This window comes from Clupea harengus, chromosome 1, assembly GCF_900700415.2.
Source record: "Clupea harengus chromosome 1, Ch_v2.0.2, whole genome shotgun sequence".
NCBI classification, from domain to species: domain Eukaryota; kingdom Metazoa; phylum Chordata; class Actinopteri; order Clupeiformes; family Clupeidae; genus Clupea; species Clupea harengus.
Window position 1 is genome coordinate 14447403 of NC_045152.1, and position 18291 is coordinate 14465693.

Sequence of the window (18291 nt, forward strand, 5' to 3'; positions counted from 1 at the left end):
CAGCATTTAAATTCTCCACTCCGTTGATTTTATTTTCGTTGTCATTAAAAAAAAGCAATATACATGCGTTAATTGAAGTGAGGCCAAAAAGGCCTAACACACCTCTAACGTTTGTCCTTTATTTACAGTGCACCCGTAGAGAAAGGCTCTCCTGATATCAGGACATCAGTCGCTTGCGGAAGTGCTCATGTTTTGCTGCCAGATGACAGAGCAAGCATACAGCTGTGGTGACAGATCATGCCACCTAAAGATCCTCTTCTAGAGACCCTCAAAGGTGAGTTACTCAAGCGTGTATCTCATGTAAAGTGAAATGTCTCTTCGCGCTGGGTTGATGTGGTTGTAGATTTGTTTGCAAATTACTAATGCATAGCCTATTCCTGGGTCATTCATTCGCGTAATTTGGCACGGCGTAATAGCGGCACCAATACCGGTAACAATGTAGTCTTGGTATAAAGATTGTTCGGTTTTTAAACACTGATGCAATTATTTCATAGTTTGTTTCTTGGCCACAAAACGACGTCAAATGGCTGGACAGTATGCATTTCCTTATGCGAGTGTGATGCAACTGGTTCTGTTATCGCACAGGCCTGCATACCATCAAACGGGGGAAACGATGCTGTCCGGTTGCTTGGTTACGTGTTGTGGGCTGTTGACACTGGATAAGGAAGGAGAAATGAAAATCGCTGCTTGATTGCAAATGCGATTCTCACTTTTCAAAACTGGTTCCATCACAGATTAGATTAAAGTGGATAACCTGTATACTCTTTGTGGACAGTCAATACATTAAATGTCATTTCACGGTACTAACTTGCATCTCCTCTAGTGTGCATCCTGAACTTCAGCCAATTCGGGACCCCAGTAACGGACTCCTGTCCCCATCTCTCTTCGTGCTGTGAACTATTAGAGCTTATACTTCGGAAAGGATTACAGCGTGAGTAACCTCCTCTCCATTCCCATCTAAAGGACATGTAGCCGTAAACCTAAAACTTGAGGCATGGTTATTGTCAGGCCCGCTGTGTGTCTTGCTCGGGGCGCGAACAAGATGGTCTTCAAGGCCCCCTGCTTGGGCCGATCGCTGACTGGCCATTTGCGCAAGGCGATGTACACATAACGCATGTTCCATTTGCGCTCGGCAAAACAGCTCTCCTCTTCAACACACTATTAAATCATAGACCTTTGCATTGGACCTTTTAATTGGACCAAATCTGCCTTGATTAGAACCGGATCCGTTCTAGCATCTCCAACTATGTAGGACAGCAATAACATGATGTAGTCCCGTAAACTGGCCCAGTCTGTGTAATGATGCTCTATAATAGAGGCGGTGTTGTGTAATGTTCTGTTGTAGAACCGTTGTTGAGTTTGGTTGAGAGAGACTACTGGCATAGCCTGGAGCAGCTCCATCAGAATGACACCTGTGGCAGGTGAGCTTCCATCTTCTAACCACACCCAGGCTATCAAGTCTCATGCTGACAGCATACTAAAGAACTGACTTAAGCTTTGCATATTTGGCCATCATTTTCTTTTGTAAAGAGAGTCGTGGCAACCAGAAAAGTTGGACTGCAGGTGACTTAATGGATTTAATGGGTAGGCTAATATATATGGATGATTTATCCACCTTCACTAATTACCTCAGGTGTAGGCAATTTGAAAGAATATCCTTAATTCGAATTTGGTAATCTTCATATTTTTATAAAATGTGCAAAGCTTTGGAATAATAAAGTTGTTTATTAGTGACTTTTAACAGAAATAAGGTGGTAAAATCATTGCATTGTCTACTAGCACGTATATTTTGTACCGACTTCCTTTGGTTGTTTTTGTGAAGGCTTGGCTCCGTATCACTGGCAGTGGATCAAACCACCAACTGTAAGAAGCTGCTGACAGCTCAGGGGCGAGGTCGTTATTTCCTAAGGCTCGCACTGAACCGTAGGATTCTGGGAAATGTAGTCAAACACATGTTGCACACACCCAAAGTCCTAGAGGTACGTTAATGGACTGATTTGCAAGATGTACATTATGTTGAAAATTGAAGTGAATTGAAGTTCGCTGGGAATCTAATGAGTGTTTACCCTTGGTTAGTTTTACAGCACTACAATATCTATTCTGAAAAATGAGGAGTTTTTGGGTGAGTTCTTCTGGCATTTCTATTCTAAAAGGTGATGTTCATAGTGCAGTACTGTTTATTACTTAGCCTAAGTTGTCTTGGTTTGAGCAAGCTCTCCTCTATGCTCCCCAGAGCCCTTCGTGTCCCTGATGCTGGTCATCTCAGAAATGGAGTTCAAGCTCTGCATTGAGGTGAACATCACTAGTTCTATTTCCTCTCTCCCTCCCTCTAATTTGGTCACATATATTATTTTATGTTTGTGAGGGGAGGGTTTAATTTGCACCCAGAGTACATATCCATGAGTGTGTCATAATTACAATAGCCTGCCTCTCACAAACACATATTTTATTTCCCCCAGAACTGCAGTTTCCTGGATGAGAGCTGGCTTCTACCAGTGAGTTCTTCATACCCACACAATCAAAGTAGAGTTATAAATCCTTGTCTTGTTTCAGCCAGCTGATGCTTAAGGGGCCTGATGTTGTGATGTGTTCTCCAGGTGCGTGAGCTGTATGAGGCTGTCCCGTGTCGAGAGCTGGGGATGGTGTTAAGGTGAGTCACTGTGGGATTCGTCCCTCCATGACCTTAATTTCTGTGACTGTGTAGTAAGAGACAATGCCTAGTTTAAAATCTATGCCCAAGCAGCAGCTAACCCTTAACAGTAGCAGCTAACCCTTAAGAGCAGCAGCTAACCCTTAACAGTAGCAGCTAACCCTTAAGAGCAGCAGCTAACCCTTAACAGTAGCAGCTAACCCTTAAGAGCAGCAGCTAACCCTTAAGAGCAGCAGCTAACCCTTAAGAGATAAAAGATCAAACCTGTCAAAGACCAACAGCAGCCAAGTAAGCATTGTTCAAAGTGTGCTAGCATATTTACTGTAAGTGTATAGCCTGGACAGCTAGTGGACATGGCATGTGTCTTTATCTGAAGTTGTCTTAATCTGAAGGTAGGTGTGTTTATCATGGATTCAGTGTGCCAGACCAGTTGGCGAGAGAGAGGCGAGAGAGAGAGAGAGAGAGAGAGAGAGAGAGAGCGAGAGAGAGAGAAAGAGAGAAAGAGAGAGAGAGCATACCTTGAAAAGAGACACATTTCTGCATAGAGTTGCTTGAAATGGATTCAGTGTGTCAGACCCAGGCCAGAACCACAGGCCCATCAGCTGGGTGGCTTTGGTGTTGACAAAGAGCCCATTCTAGTGGATGTTCTCCTTTCCTCTCATTCTAGTGGATGTTCTCCTCTCCTCTCATTCTGCTGTTCTCTTTCTCTGTCTGTTACTATGGAAGAAAGCACATTTTATTGAAGAGGTCTAAAACAGATATAAAAAACATTTGTTTTATTGATTTATCTGTTTTGAATCTTTTATTACTTTAACATATCGTTATCACATTCAACAAAGTCCCTCCACTTATACTATCAAATAATACAGTATTTCATCAAGCAGCATGTGTTATATTTAAATGGCTATGTGAGGCCATAAAACATCCATGGCACTCTTGCTTTCTCACCTGTCACCTGTCCCTAGGTACTTGAATGGCCGTGTGTATGTCTCACCTGTGACCTGTCCCTGGTACTTGAATGGCCATGTGTATGTCTCACCTGTGACCTGTCCCTAGGTACTTGAATGGCCGTGTGTATGTCTCACCTGTGACCTGTCCCTAGGTACTTGAATGGCCGTGTGTATGTGCTGGACCTGCTCCAGGGCAGCCAGGCAGAAGTGGACCGATTTGTGCAGCTCGGCGACATCATAGATGAAATTAATGGGACCTCACTCAGGAACGCCAGTAATGGACAGGTGAGAGAGAGAGAGCGAGAGAGAGAGAGAGAGAGAGAGAGAGCAAGAGCAAGAGAGAGAGAGAGAGCAAGAGCGAGAGCGAGAGAGAGAGAGAGCAAGAGAGAGAGCAAGAGCAAGAGAGAGAGAGAGAGCAAGAGCAAGAGAGAGAGAGAGAGAGAGAGCGAGAGAGAGAGCGAGAGAGAGAGAGCAAGAGAGTGAGAGACCTCAGCCTCTGGGCAGTGCATATTTTATTAACTGCGTACATAAATGGAGTGTTTGTGATGTTGGTGTTAAACACAGAGAGCTGGTTTACTCTTGAAGGGACAGTCCCCTCAGACATGATTCAAACTGTGTGCACAGTGCAGGGCCTGACAGGGAGAAGATGAGCTCCTCATACGACACACCTTCATTGATGAGCTTCAAGCAGCCACACACACACCCACACACACCCATACACACACACACCCACACACACACACACCCACACACACACACACACACACACACACACACACACACACACACACACACACACACACACTGCTCAAGAGAATAGAGGACGAGGGGGAGCAGATAGCTACACTACGCAGACACCAGGCACAGGTACACACACACACACACACACACACACACATACACACGCACACACACACACACACACACACACACACACACACAGACTCCTTAAGAGCTCGCTAGAGAAACACTGCAAGTGCTGTACTGCATGAAAACATACTAATCAGTCCATACTACATGGCAAGAGAACATACTAATCAGTCCATACTACATGGTAAGTGAAGAACTTCTCAGTTGGAAAACATCATGTGCCTGAAGAGTAGACTGTACCATTGTACCAACCTCACTCACTCACCCAAGCACACAAAGGACATCCAGGAACACGGAAGATGAAACGGTTGATGCGCAGCAAAGTATGGTGGCAGAAGACAGATGACTTAGAATTGTACACCAGAAGATCGCGCTTATGTTGTAACATAATAGCCAATGCGGATGTGGAGAGGTTTAACACTGGTCTTCCGTATGGTTTTCGTGCTCTGCTCCAAGACGGAAAACAGGTCTCGGATTCACTGAAAACACTACTGCTGAGCTACAGATGGCAGGGAGAACACGCACGGAGCTCATGAGGGAAAGGACCTTGAGAGGCCTGCCAGACACAGTCTGTCCACCCATCGCGGCTGACATGCCACCTGATGACGCAAAGCTACAAACGGAAGTACAGAAACGCCAGGGTGCTCGAAAGAAGTTCTACGATAAATGAAATCACGTCAAAGAAAATCCCTAACTGAAATTGGAGATTGTGTCTGGATAAAGCGACCACTGAGAGGACTCGAGCTGAAGAGCAGTTTGTCTGGCCCCTTCGGGATCATCGGTCGACATGACAGATACACCTTTCAGCTTCAAGATGGAGCCTTCTGATACTCTAGAACAGGGGTTCTCAAACTTTTGCAAGCTGGGCCCCCCCAAAGCTGGTTAGGGGTAGTTGGGGCCCCCCCATCCACCCGCGGCCCGCCGCCACCGCCCTCAACTACACCACCATATATAGATAGATAGATAGATAGTGTATTGTTATTGATAGGCCTGACATGTCAAGGTTAGGCTATTGTTATTGTTAGGCCCATACAGACAATTATTATAACTATTTATTTTTATTATTGTTATTATTATTATCAGTAATAGTAGGTATTATTATAATTAATGATTATCGACCAATTATTATTATTGTATTATTATTATTATCATAATAATAATAAGTGGTATTATTGCTCTCATTAGGATACTGTTATTATTATGGGCCTCTTGTGATCTTTACAAAAAAAAGAATGACGAAAGAGGGGAGATGCTTAAGTCTACTGTCACTCTTCAGCTGCTCTTTCATGTCTAGTGACAGCTCATCTGCTGAGCAGAGAAATGGATCCCGAACTCAGGCGAATGAACGGTAGTCCTCTTTGAAATAGGACCCAAACTGATTTCTGATATTCGGCGTGATACAGTGTAATTTGACATAGGAGCTAAACTCAGCACAATACCTATCATTATTCTAAACGTGTTGCGTGGCCGGCAAAATCAGTGTTTCGGCAATTGTATGGGGTTTGCCAAGCTTAGAAATTCTATGAGCAACTACATAAGATGCTCCAGACACTGCTTGGAGATAGTGCTATGCTTGGACATGGTGGTTCGTTGTTGCTGGAGGCCATCACGTTTATGTTTAAAGAAGTCCACAGGCTTCTCTTTCTGACTTTTACGAATCAGAAACTTGTCCATGTTGTGTTTGTTTGCTGATACAGCGTATGAAGTTAATAAAGTTCTAATTTCAACGTCGTGTTCTTGTATGTGTGGTTGTGAACGACTTGCACACGAACAATGGATAAGGCTGTGCTAGGCAATGATTCCTAACCAAACGAACTGTACACAATGTAGACAGGGACAGCACAAAATAGTATTCAAGTGCTGGTGTTTTATTTGTTGCGGTGGATGATCAAAAAATGTAAAGGTAGGCTAGGTGTTAAGGAGAAAAGGGCTAGCTGTAGTTGGAAAAGGTAGCTAGCTAGCTCTCGGGGCTACGAGCTTTTCTAAAAGATTGTGGAGCAAATTACTCCTTAGAATAGGCTACGAATAGACCTACTGCAAGTGCAGTAAGGTATTACTAAGGAAGGAGTGAGTCTTTAAAAATACTGTTTATAAAGCAATGAATATCTGAATGATAGAGGAAACAAGAGAAATTGCACAAACTCTGCAAAGTGTCGTCTCAGGGTGAGCGCTTACCTCCATGCCTGCGTTTTGTTTTTATACTCGGAAGCGGAGGTGCTACTCGCTATGAAATGATAATACTCCGTTTTGATTGGTGGATCAGGAGCAAAACAGTATTTGATTTGTTTGGGTCAGTCCAGCCCCTTGCATTTCGCTACTGAGGGAGCTTTCACTAACCAGTGACAGGTCGGCGGTTTTTTTTTCTTTCTCCGTCTGTGACATCGCGCCCCCCCTGGAGAGTGTTCGCGCCCCCCCAGGGGGGCGCGCCCCCCACTTTGAGAACCACTGCTCTAGAAGACTGTTTTGTGCCAACCAGTTGGCTGGAGACAAAATGGATCATGCTGAGATGTTCGTTCTACTACGACCTGACCATGATCCAGGTCAACAGCAGAACCTTCTAGAACAGAGTTAGGCTAGTTAAGGGATAGCATAGCTGACAGTTACGACAGCTGAACATGTAACGTTCTCTCTTTATTAAACCTTGTGAAATGGTACTTCCAGTTGTGATCATTATCGCTAAGACACACTTCTACACACAGGACTTCAGGTCACCCAGACTCTCTACCTTCTTTAATCTCTACCTTCTTTAATCTCTACCTTTGCCTTCTTTAATTTCTACCTTCTTGAGGCCCCATGCAGACGAAGTCTAGTTTGCCTGAACCCGGAGAGAACCGTCTCCGGATAGCCCTATCGTGCAGACGAACCCACTGTATCCGCACACTGTATCCGCACTCCTTCGAATCGGGGGTCCAAAGTGAGTAAACTCGAAATCTGGTCGCGGGTTGGTGTTCGTATGCACACCATCCGCAAACCCAATCGGATTGCCCCACGTGATCGCCTCGCAACCTCAGGCTGAACCCGTATTAACCCCACTGCTTCACTTCATAACAGCAACAACATAAACTAAATGTATGACGTGGCTCCTTTTTCGTGACTTACATTTTTCTACTGTGCTTAGTTGTTTGCAGTGGTGAAATGTAACGAAGTATTTTTACTTTGTTACTGTACTTAAAGTACATTTTTACGTATCTGTACTTTACTTAAGTAAAAATAATAGTGCATACTTTTTACTTTTACTCCATTAAATTTTTTAGCTATTATCTATACTTTTACTCAGCTACATTTCTACAATATGTGTTGTTACTCGTTACATTTTATGAACACAGTTTCGCCAAAATGTTGCCTACACAAAACTATGGATTGCGTTGCTGTTTTGGAAGTTTAAACCAATCAGGTGGCTCTATCAACTCCAATGATATCAGAGTACGCGTTTGGCAGCAGCACTAGCGGTAGCTTTGCCTGTTATACCTGAACATTCAACAGACAGCCTGACTACTGCCTATTCTACATGGATCCAGAGTCGGCCTGAACTGAGCCCTCTGATATGAGCCACCCTTGGCCCAATTTAAAAGATATGTTCGAGTTCAAAGGCCCCAAGAATGACTCCTGGAGGTTTCAATGCGTTTCCTGTCTCCCTCAAAAAAAGGAGTTGCTAGCCTTCAATAATTCGCCCTCAAATTTAAAGTAGCATATCTAGGTAAGCAGAGTGATTGCTATGCTAAGTTAATGTCCCTGACTTTTGAATATTGATATATGTATTTAATTCGTTTACTGACATGATATTAGAATGTTATCTAGTGAAATGCATGTTGACATACAACAATAGCCTCAAAAAACATGATTGTATCTTCATTATATATTTAACGTATTGGTAAGATAAAGCTGGTAGGTTAGCTATGTCAAGCTAGCGTGCCTTGTTCTGTCCAGTTTTACAATTACATTTGTTTTTCATGTTCCATGTTTCTCTTTTTTACACGTTTACAATTAAATAAAATATTTAAAGATATCACATGGTGTCTTTATTGGTTTGGCTTAATGGTATTAACTTTGCAAATAATCCCTGGTAGATAACTTGTCATCCGCAGAATTGTAAAATATAGTGTGAACAGTATTACATTTACATTACATTTACATTTAGTCATTTAGCAGACGCTTTTGTCCAAAGCGACGTACAAGGGAGAGAATATTCAAGCTACGAGCAATAGAACCTGGTGTAACAATAAATAAATACTACTTTACATAAGAAATATAACAAAATGAAATAAAAAAAGAAAGAAAGAAGTGCAGAAATGTAACTGCTGGAATTGCAAGTTACGCACTAGTCGAAGTGCCAGTTAGGACGGGAAGTGCTCTCTGAAGAGTTGGGTCTTCAAAAGCTTCTTAAAGGTAGAGAGGGACGCCCCTGCTCTGGTAGTGCTGGGTAGTTCATTCCACCAACGTGGAACTACAAATGAGAATAGTCTGGACTGCCGTACTTGCACAGACGGCAGTGCCAAACGACGCTCACTAAAAGAGCGCAGCATCCTGGGTGTAACATTTATTACAGATGGTAGGCACAATAAGTACACCAACCTTTACAATTAACAAATGTTGTTGCTTATAATTATTACTAGTAGTGACATCTGTAGAGGCATTTATTACCAGTAGCTATTTCTTTATCAAAATGGCACAGCCTAGACATTGAGAGACAACCCATTGCGTGAGTACTTTTACTTTTAATACTTAAAGTAAATTTAAAAGTAAGAACTTTTTACTTTTACTTAAGTAGGATTGTTGAGGCAGTACTTTTACTTTTACTTGTACTTTTATTTTCCTGGTTACTTGTACTTTTACTTAAGTACTAAACTTCAGTACTTCCTCCACCACTGGTTGTTTGTATTGGGATAGTGTTAGCTCTAGTCCTGTCAGACAACGATAGCTACTAGCTAGCGTTAACGTTACTTCAGAGGTTCAGTACGTGAAGGACAAAGCCCTCAACAATAGCCTACATTTGTTGTTAGTAATAAAACCATTAAACGATTAAAAAGTGGATATGTGTGAAAAATGAATCCGGGTTCAGGCAAACTAGACTTCATGTGCACGGGACCTAAGCCAGCAGTTCCAGCTCCTGTAATCCATCTTATCAACATTCACTATCTGTACCCTCTGTAACCCAGCCTCTCTCTGTCTGCTCCTCAAAGGCAGGTACGATTCTGTCCCGGCTGAAGGGGCAGCCCCTCTCCCTGCATGTGCTACGGTGCAGGGACCCCGACGGGGGCGTGTACCGGCCCCTGGTGAGGCCCGTGCGCCTCCTCCAGCTGGAGAACCCCACACTATGCCTGGGGTCCACGGACCCAGCCCAGCGGTCCAGCACCACCCAGCGCAAACAAGACCAGTCGCAGTGTCTCCGAGAAGGCAGGCAAGAAATCCACCACCTTCTGTTTTAATTTTTATTTATTTTTTGCTGTTCGAATCTCTCTTATCTAATCAGCTAGCGGCTGTGTGCAGGGCGGGTATTTAATCAGACCTCTATGAAGTAGCGACAAGCTTTGTTGCATGTGTGTATGAGATTATTGATTAGCAGGGCGGGTCTTTAATCAGACCTCTGTGAAGTGGCGACAAGCTTTGTTGCATGTGTGTGTGAGATTATTGATTAGCCTACACACCTGAAACACACACACGAACCCTGCCTGGCATGTTGACTCTCGAACTCCTCTCTTCAGCAGGATTGTGTACATTGTGCAGTTCTTGGGAAAGGCAAACATTGGAATGGTAGATATGCATTGTGAAGTGTGCGTTGTGAAGTGTGCGTTGTGAAGTGTGCATTCTGAAGTGTGCTGAACTTTGCCCTCTGTGTTTAGGCTCAGATGCATTTGCTTGTTAGTCATATAGTTTGTAATTGAGTTCATGTATATAATTTGCTGATGTAATCAGTCACAGGCCGTCTCCTGTCATCTCTCTTTATTAATTGTTATTTATTATTATTTAGCTGTGGCAGTTAATGTCCACAGCAACTTAAGTTTTTAGCTGTCTGTTGCTGCCTCTACTGTGTCGTTGTTTTTGTGACAATGACAAATAAAGTACTTTGAACTTTGAACTTTGATGTCTCCTCGTCTAGTACGGAGGCAAGGAGGTGTTACAGTACGGAATCCCCTTTGTCCTGGAGAGGAGTGACTCTCGGAAGGTACACCGATACCTTCTAAGATTGATTAACCCAAATGGATTGTTCTAGACATACTACAACATACTGATGTCTTCTTTCTTCCAGGAGGTCCTCCTGGATCTAAAAGAAACCCACTTGACGTGTACAGAAAAATCCACCAAGCTTGTAAGTGCCTCTCCCGGCTGTTTGAAGACTCATCTTACGAAGTGTAATTATTTTCATACTTAATCTCCTTGCAAATATACGGCACATCAATGGAAATGCATATTGCACAGGAGCTGTTCCGGCACCACTACCCTGAGATATCCTGCGTCGGGAGATTCAGCCGTCCAGACTACAGGATCTTTGCTCTCTGTGTGGCGTGAGTATCTCCTTCCATCCATGTCTGTGTGCATCTCACTCAAGCAGCCTTACGGTGCAAACCCATGACACCGTTACGAGCGACGCGATATTCTAATCCCATGCAATTCAACGGGAGCCAATCCATTGTGACGTAGACCACCGTTTTGGGCGACGCGACCGATAAAAGTTGGAAAATGTTGAATCCTATGCAAATGAGGAGCGATTTTTCCCGGCAGCGGCCAATCAGATTGTTTGGTGTCGTCTCTGACAGTTTGAAAATGCTATTTCCACACACTACAACACGCCCACTCAAAGCGATGGAAGCATATCGCGTCGCTGTCATGGGTTTGCACCGTTAGGCCTTTACTCAGACAGCAGTGGACACTGAACCGGCCCCGCTCCGGCCCAGAGCCCATTCAAGGGCTGGCCGCTCCCTGGGCTTCAAGAGCATCTCTTTGATATACAGTATTATCAGACATCTCATAATTTTTTTTCCACATTCCTTCATGCAAGCATTCTTCTTATGACATTAGAAATACTTCATATTAATTAATGAAATGGCTTAATCGTTATTATTATATATTATATGATATCGTTAATATGGTTAAATGTTTGTTTGATTGAATGTGCCATATGTACCCACATATTGTACCCTCAATCAGGGCATTGCTGCAAAAAGAGCCCTGTGCTCAGTCAATTCTCCCTGAATAAATAATGATGATGATGATGATGATGATGATGATATGAAGTCATTCGATTTTATCAGGTGCCACAGAGCAAGGCCTACTGTAGACCTGACTGAACCAAGTCAGCCAAGTAACTACAGTGGCCCCTGCAGGCTGTTGATTGTACTGCATATTGGTTTTAGGGCAGATCACATGACAAGGTGTGTAGGAGGGCACCAGGCCACACACTAAAAGGGCTATAAATAATTAAAGGCTTTGTCAATATTAACAGAAAGCATGGTGCCAGATTTGGAAACATAGTTTTATGAACGCAATGGGAGTAATCTGGCACCATGCTTTTTTTTAAAGAGTGATGAGAATCACATAATATTAAGGATTACTATGTAGATATTTCAGTTTTTAGTTTTTATGTTTGTTTCAGAAGTTTTATGACAGCTTTTGACTTGGAATTGAAATGGCACACACAGAGGAGACCCACTGTTGCACTGTGCTGACAGCTTTCCCTGGCTTCCCGATTCCAATCTCAAGTCTCATTCATACTAAACTGCCTCCTCTCTTCACTCAATGATGAGCAGTGAATACAAAATGGCAGACTGAGTGAAGACTATCCAGTTGTACCGCTTTGCTGTCAGCGTGCCAAAACAGCCGTGACACCACTCCAACTTGTTCCTGAGGTCGTGTCAAACCGGTTGCTTACCTCCGAGGTTATTTCTGGGATGTGATTGGTTGTTTCAGGGACGCTCCAGACACCCCCATGTCTACAGGCTTCTGCTGTGTGGTGCTGCAGGCTGCCACAGCCCAGGAGTGTGAGGACATCGTCAGCCGCGTAGGTGAGTGAGGGGAGACACGTGTGAGCAGAAGTATCTCTGCGGTCGCTGCCACTAAAGTCAGCCTCTACCTGCCGTGCTTCTGCGGCTTGCTTTGTGCCACTGTTCAGTGGTAGTTAATCACAGTTCGATATTTTATTTTGTTACGCCATCTTGGTCTCAACCTCTATTGTAATTCTGTATATATCTACTTTTCAATACATGACACTGGATATGTCCATTAAATGATCAGAGCTTCACCACGGGCTGCTTAATGCACAGATACCATAGTATGAGGTTTGTCAGTGTGACTAGGCCCCAGGTTATATTTAATGGCCTATTCAGTAGTACAAACCGATGCGGTTTCCTATTGATTAAATCTACTTTCCCAAACTACTGCGTGGTCCGTAGCTACATAACGACCCACAAGATGCACGTCTTCACAGTGGTGCATTTAGTGGGAAACGTCTGCCAGTGACACGCAGCTGATATCCAATGAATGCCTTGAAAGCATTGGTTCTCCACTCTTCCTGTTCTGCATATCTTCGATCCATCCCTCCATGAAGCAAACCTGCTCGAAATCTTTGTAATTCATAAGCTCTTTAGGGTCTGTTTAGGTTGAGTTCTACTGGAGTTCAGTAAGATATGCAGAGCATGGCAAGGTGAATGTACAGAACTGTGATGAGGCAAATCGGCAGACATCAACCAATTTGTGGAGCAGAGGGGTGGATTTGGGTCTTTACAAATCTACACCAGCATGTCAGCCAGCTAAAATAGTTTAATGCTCCCAAATACCAAGATTGCCTTTATCCCAGTTGGAAGTTTAACTGGAGACACAAGCAGGGGGACAGGGGGAGCCCAACACTTGTACAGTGCTGTGCACTTACTATGGAACACTGGTAGCCAAATCAGGCGTTTTCTTGAAATAATCTGCAGCTAGTTGTAATGCAAACTTCAAGTTTAAATGCAAGCGCAAACAATAAAAAGGTGTTGCCAAAGTAGAGTCCATATTAACGCAGACTTCTTGCCTTTGCAGCTGCTGGATTCAAGCACACAGAATGGTCTGTATGAGGTGCACCACCAGCTGAAGACCCAACTACTCCAATGTTGCCCATGTATAGTGATCTTTCAAATTAAAGTACCCTAAATGAGATGTGAGGTTCTCATTTTACAGAGGTTGGATATAACAAGACACAGCAGCATCACATCTCACCACCCCCCCCCCCCCCACCATGGAGTTTGGCATCCCTCCAAGGGCCAGCACCTGTACCCCAAGAATGGAAAACAGCCCAACACCCACACAAAAAACAAACACAGATTGTATGGTTTGACCCATGTCGTTTAATAGAAAGTCTACAATGTGAACATTTTCATAAATAGTATTCAATGTAGCTGCCAAGGTTTGTATTGGAAAAAATAAAAATGACAAAAGCAATCAATATACAAGAGGCTACAAGACCAAAGTCGGAACAGACAGAAGAATGAGGTCAGCAACTTCCCACATTCTAACACGGAAAACCCTCCTAGCACCCACACTTCTTCACCAAAATGCCTCAGACAAGATGGAGTTGTGCCGTCCCTTGCCACTCAAGACATGGACATTTTGTCATGTTCTTAAAAAAAAAAAAGGGCGCTTCCCAGATTAATGCCTACTGCAGAACAGGTCTGGTCCTGATCTGGCCAACCCATATGGAAACTAGGCCAGGTCTGGACTAGTCCTAGACCAGAGATGGCTATCTGGAGCCCAGTCTGTGATCAGATCACAGCACTCATTCTTAACATTTAAGGTTGCAGTGACATTTTGATCTTGTCTATAAACACATAGGAAGAGAAAATAGGTACAAGAAATAAAAATGTCCACAAACAAATTGTGTAAAATATGATAAATATGGTGAATCCCCTGAAAGGGCCAGGAACGCTGGCATCTTAAGCCCGCTCGCCCCTTATCCTGCGGGCCAGCTGGATGTCTTTGGGCATGATGGTCACCCTCTTTGCATGGATTGCACACAAGTTGGTGTCCTCAAACAGACCGACTAAGTATGCCTCGCTAGCCTCCTGTATGAAGATCAGAGGAACAGGGTGTCAACATGCTAGTCCGTTTACCTCCTTCCCTTGCAGGCAATTTTAGCGCTCAAACTTGTATACTTTATTACACCAATAAACTACCTAGTCTTTTCAAATTTCACTAAAAAATGCAAAAATCTTGACTCCTACAACCAAAACACTAGTTAAAGGCCACTTATTAATAAAACAAAAGTATAACATATGGTACCAACATGGTACTCACACACACACAACTCACCTGAAGGGCGCCAATGGCCGCGCTCTGGAAACGCAGGTCGGTCTTGAAGTCCTGAGCGATCTCACGCACCAAGCGCTGGAAGGGCAGCTTGCGGATCAGCAGCTCTGTGGACTTCTGGTAACGCCTGATTTCTCGCAGAGCCACGGTACCGGGCCTAATAAAGACATTACTCGAGTTAATATTACATGCAAGAATGTTGTATGAACATACATTCCAAATGGACTCCAAGACACTGCACTGTGGCTGGACGCAAAAAGTGATGTACCTGTAACGATGGGGCTTCTTGACTCCACCGGTGGATGGCGCACTCTTCCTGGCGGCCTTTGTGGCTAGCTGCTTCCTTGGCGCCTTTCCTCCAGTAGATTTACGAGCGGTCTGCTTGGTACGAGCCATCTTTAATCTGCAAAACCATTTGCACAGTTATCAGGTTGCAATCACTGGGTTAAGTAAATGTAGTTGTTAAAAAGCGAGACCATGTCGGACACGGTAGCATGGCTAGCTAACAACTGCTTAACCATCGTTAACCTATCTGATTTGACATCGCCTGGAAAATGCTCACTCGGTTTATTTTATTAGGCTACCTTCATCAGTCACCCCTTCTAAATCACCAAGATAGTACGGAACTAAGATTTGCTAAATCTACCGACATACATGAGCTCAACCAAGAAGCATATGCCCCTCCCCCACTACTACACGAAGGGGAAAGGATGGCTAATGCTAGCTAGGCTTGCTAACTTCAGCTAACTGTTGGTTCCGTTTCTAACGGAGGTCTATTCGGTTTCCCCGCCTTCCTAATGCTCAAACAGGCCTGCTTCCTTGGGTTACGTAAACACCAGGCTGTCTTTGTTTAGCTAGCCAGCCTCAATAATCTCTAAACACATGCTAACCAACGTATGCCCTCATTTCATTTTACAACATAAACTGTTCTCATTAAACTAATCAACGCAGATTAACAATAGTTGGTCTGACGTGATGCAATAAGTAGCCAGCGTCCCACCCCACTTCTCCAAACCCTAGTGCCAAGACTCCATTGACGACAGCTAACGTTAGTCATTTAATGGCAGCCAACTTCGCTAAGAATGCGCGCTGACTAGTGGCTAGCCAGCTAGCGTTGTGTTAACGTAGTACCCCCTACACTACTATGTGTAACAATTCAAAAATGTAACGTTGACGTTCCATTTACGTTTAGTATCATTTTCATTTGCCATCGGTTTTAAAAACAGTTGCTTCGGCTGATTCCGTTTGCCATCTAACGTTAACTCGCTAGCCTAACAGTGTTTAGCCATTAGCATGCCGAATCAATTCAGATGTCGACAGGATTCAACAGAAGTATTAGTTACTTAACCACATACGTTTCAAACAAAATGAGGAAATAACACTTACTTCGTTCAAAAACAATAGTTTTTAGTGATTCTACGATCCTAGAAAGTCGTTATGTCCCAACCGACGAAAGGCAACGATGACCAGTCAATGATTTACTCGGATGTGTGGAAGTATATATACATGAAATGACGTCATTTGTATTTTCTAATGCCTGATGCTGATTGGTCTATGGAATTAAATGACAGCGCGTATACCCTATTGGTCATTAAAATAGGACAATAAACAGAGCCCTTGTTTACGTGTTACCTCGACTGTAGTATTTTAATATTTAACTCTCGATTATCTGTGGAAATGTACATGCGATGCCACGAGTCGTTCTGGTGAGCATACGGCTTTAAGGGCATGCATTTGAAAACAAAGGTTGGGTTAAAAACGAGTGTGAAAATAATTCTGTCCTTACACAAAAGCCACCATTCCGGTATACAAGTGAAGAGGAAATCAATAATAAGCATGCCATAAAAACAACCAATAAATGTTTATTCTTGTAATGGTGGGAACGACATTGTTACAAAAGTACAGTGTTTGGCATATTTTTCATTTCTCCCTTTCTCAAACGTACTTGGTCCATTTGAAAAATTTGTTTTGAATTTGTCACAGGTCCCGTGACTATGAACTTCCTCTTCCCCTTGTCACGCGCAAGCGCAGTAAGAAAAAGAATGCGGACCTACAAGCTGACACAAATTTAAATAGTTTGATAGCTCGCATGTAAGGAAAATGTCGAAAACACCCCTGCAGTCCAATTCATCTGTTGGTTCTGCAACCGCCGTCGGAGTTTCGTCCTCCTCTTCCTCTTCCCCAGCAGGTGGCTCGACGTCTCCCGCTAACGTGCTGCACGTACAGCCTGAGAAACCACAACATTACACGTACGTACCCAAACACACCCTCACGTCCACACACACGTTCAGGCCCAAACACCTGACGTTACTGAAAATAACTCATGAGGGTTCCTTCTTTTAAGTAGCGACTGTGTTTTGGATACACTTACACGCAGTGGAATGAGGTGTGTTGACTATCAGCAGCTTGTGTCTCCAGAGGCCTACGAAGCTCCGTCAGTGCTGCACGTAAACAGGCAACTGTTTTGGAGTTGGCTAAAGTTAGCTTAAAGTATGGCAAAACTTTTATTGAGGTAACGGTTGTCACAGCACCCAAACCTTCACAGTGGATGGACTGAAACTATTTATGATGTGATGCTTGTTTCATGTAGGGACTGACAGTGGAAGCAACTGGTGATGCATAATAGCCTATGTCATGTCAGTCTAGTGTTAGTGCATCAGTGGTACTATCGAGAGCACCGCATATCCTTCTTTGTTAAATAATATGTGCGGTCATTTCAATTGTGCATAGCGCACTGCTTGATTGTTGTTTTTCACCCCACGATGATTAATCTGTATGTCCAGCCTATGGTAGTAGTAGCTGTTTAGTTATGGATCTTAGCCTGTTGGTGTTTCTAGTCAATTTTGAAAGGATGGTGATCCAAACGTAGTGTAGGCCTTTGTAGACATGTAGAAGTTAAATGTATGTAGAAGTTAAATGTGATGCACTATGGGATTTTTTCTTTGTTTTATTCATGCATGCACTTTATTATTAAAGTCATTATGTATGTATCGATTGATTTATTTAGCGTTGAGTCTACTGCAGTTTTATGTCAATTGTGTGTTGACAATTTATCTTTAACATTAACATTAAGACTACTATTATTATTATTTTGTCTCCTCTCTCTCCCGTGTTCTGTCTGTCCCTCTCTCTCTGTTAGATACCTGAAAGAGTTCAGGACAGAGCAGTGTCCCCTGTTTGTGCAGCACAAATGCACTCAGCACCGGCCCTTTGCCTGTTTCCACTGGCACTTCCTCAACCAGCGCCGCCGCCGACCCATCCGCCGGCGCGACGGCACCTTCAACTACAGCCCAGATGTGTACTGCACCAAATACGACGAGGGGACGGGCAACTGCCCTGATGGAGATGAGTGAGTAACGGACCGGAACTGTCATAATATGCCCTTACAAAAAGGTTAATTTGGTTTCTCGTGAAGGGTTCCTGTAGAACCATTCTGAAATTTCTTCGACTTTTAGCTATAAAGGAACAGGAACCTTGAATAACCTTAGTGGCCCTAAGTTGAACCTTTTGGGGACAGAAACAAATAACTTTTTTAAGGGCAGTTTG

At 43.5% G+C, this 18291-nt stretch overlaps 3 protein-coding genes across 5 annotated transcripts in view; 2 read left to right on the plus strand and 1 right to left on the minus strand.

Moving 5' to 3' along the window:
• Positions 1–21: 21 nt before the first annotated feature.
• On the plus strand, positions 22–13599 carry si:ch211-250n8.1. Of its 3 annotated transcripts, XM_031568514.1 has the most exons (16): positions 22–274; positions 824–931; positions 1346–1421; positions 1823–1979; positions 2077–2122; positions 2234–2292; positions 2460–2495; positions 2598–2650; positions 3616–3637; positions 3775–3885; positions 9651–10221; positions 10568–10633; positions 10718–10777; positions 10888–10973; positions 12376–12470; positions 13483–13599. In XM_031568514.1, exons 1-11 carry the CDS (start codon positions 238–240, stop codon positions 9894–9896), a joined length of 951 nt encoding a protein of 316 aa, XP_031424374.1. In that variant the 5' UTR covers positions 22–237; the 3' UTR covers positions 9897–10221; positions 10568–10633; positions 10718–10777; positions 10888–10973; positions 12376–12470; positions 13483–13599. The 3 variants fall into 3 exon arrangements, with proteins under 3 accessions (XP_031424374.1, XP_031424383.1, XP_031424392.1); XM_031568523.1 differs by lacking the exon at positions 3616–3637 and having other exon boundaries at positions 3753–3885; XM_031568532.1 differs by lacking the exons at positions 10568–10633; positions 10718–10777; positions 10888–10973; positions 12376–12470; positions 13483–13599 and having other exon boundaries at positions 9651–10439.
• A 168-nt stretch (positions 13600–13767) lies between these two features.
• Positions 13768–16255, minus strand: LOC105896473 (histone H3.3A). Its single transcript, XM_012823235.3, has 4 exons — positions 16132–16255; positions 15014–15148; positions 14749–14902; positions 13768–14501 (listed from the first exon to the last, which is right to left on the minus strand). The coding sequence occupies exons 2-4, from the start codon at positions 15139–15141 to the stop codon at positions 14373–14375; spliced, it is 411 nt and encodes a 136-aa protein (XP_012678689.1). The 5' UTR covers positions 15142–15148; positions 16132–16255; the 3' UTR covers positions 13768–14372.
• A 509-nt stretch (positions 16256–16764) lies between these two features.
• unk (unk zinc finger) overlaps positions 16765–18291 on the plus strand; it is a 14201-nt gene continuing 12674 nt past the window's right edge. The window contains exons 1-2 of the mRNA XM_031565011.2: positions 16765–16994; positions 17885–18094. Of these exons, the coding sequence (XP_031420871.1) occupies positions 16846–16994; positions 17885–18094 (359 nt within the window). The 5' untranslated portion in view covers positions 16765–16845. The remainder of the gene's footprint in view (positions 16995–17884; positions 18095–18291) is intronic.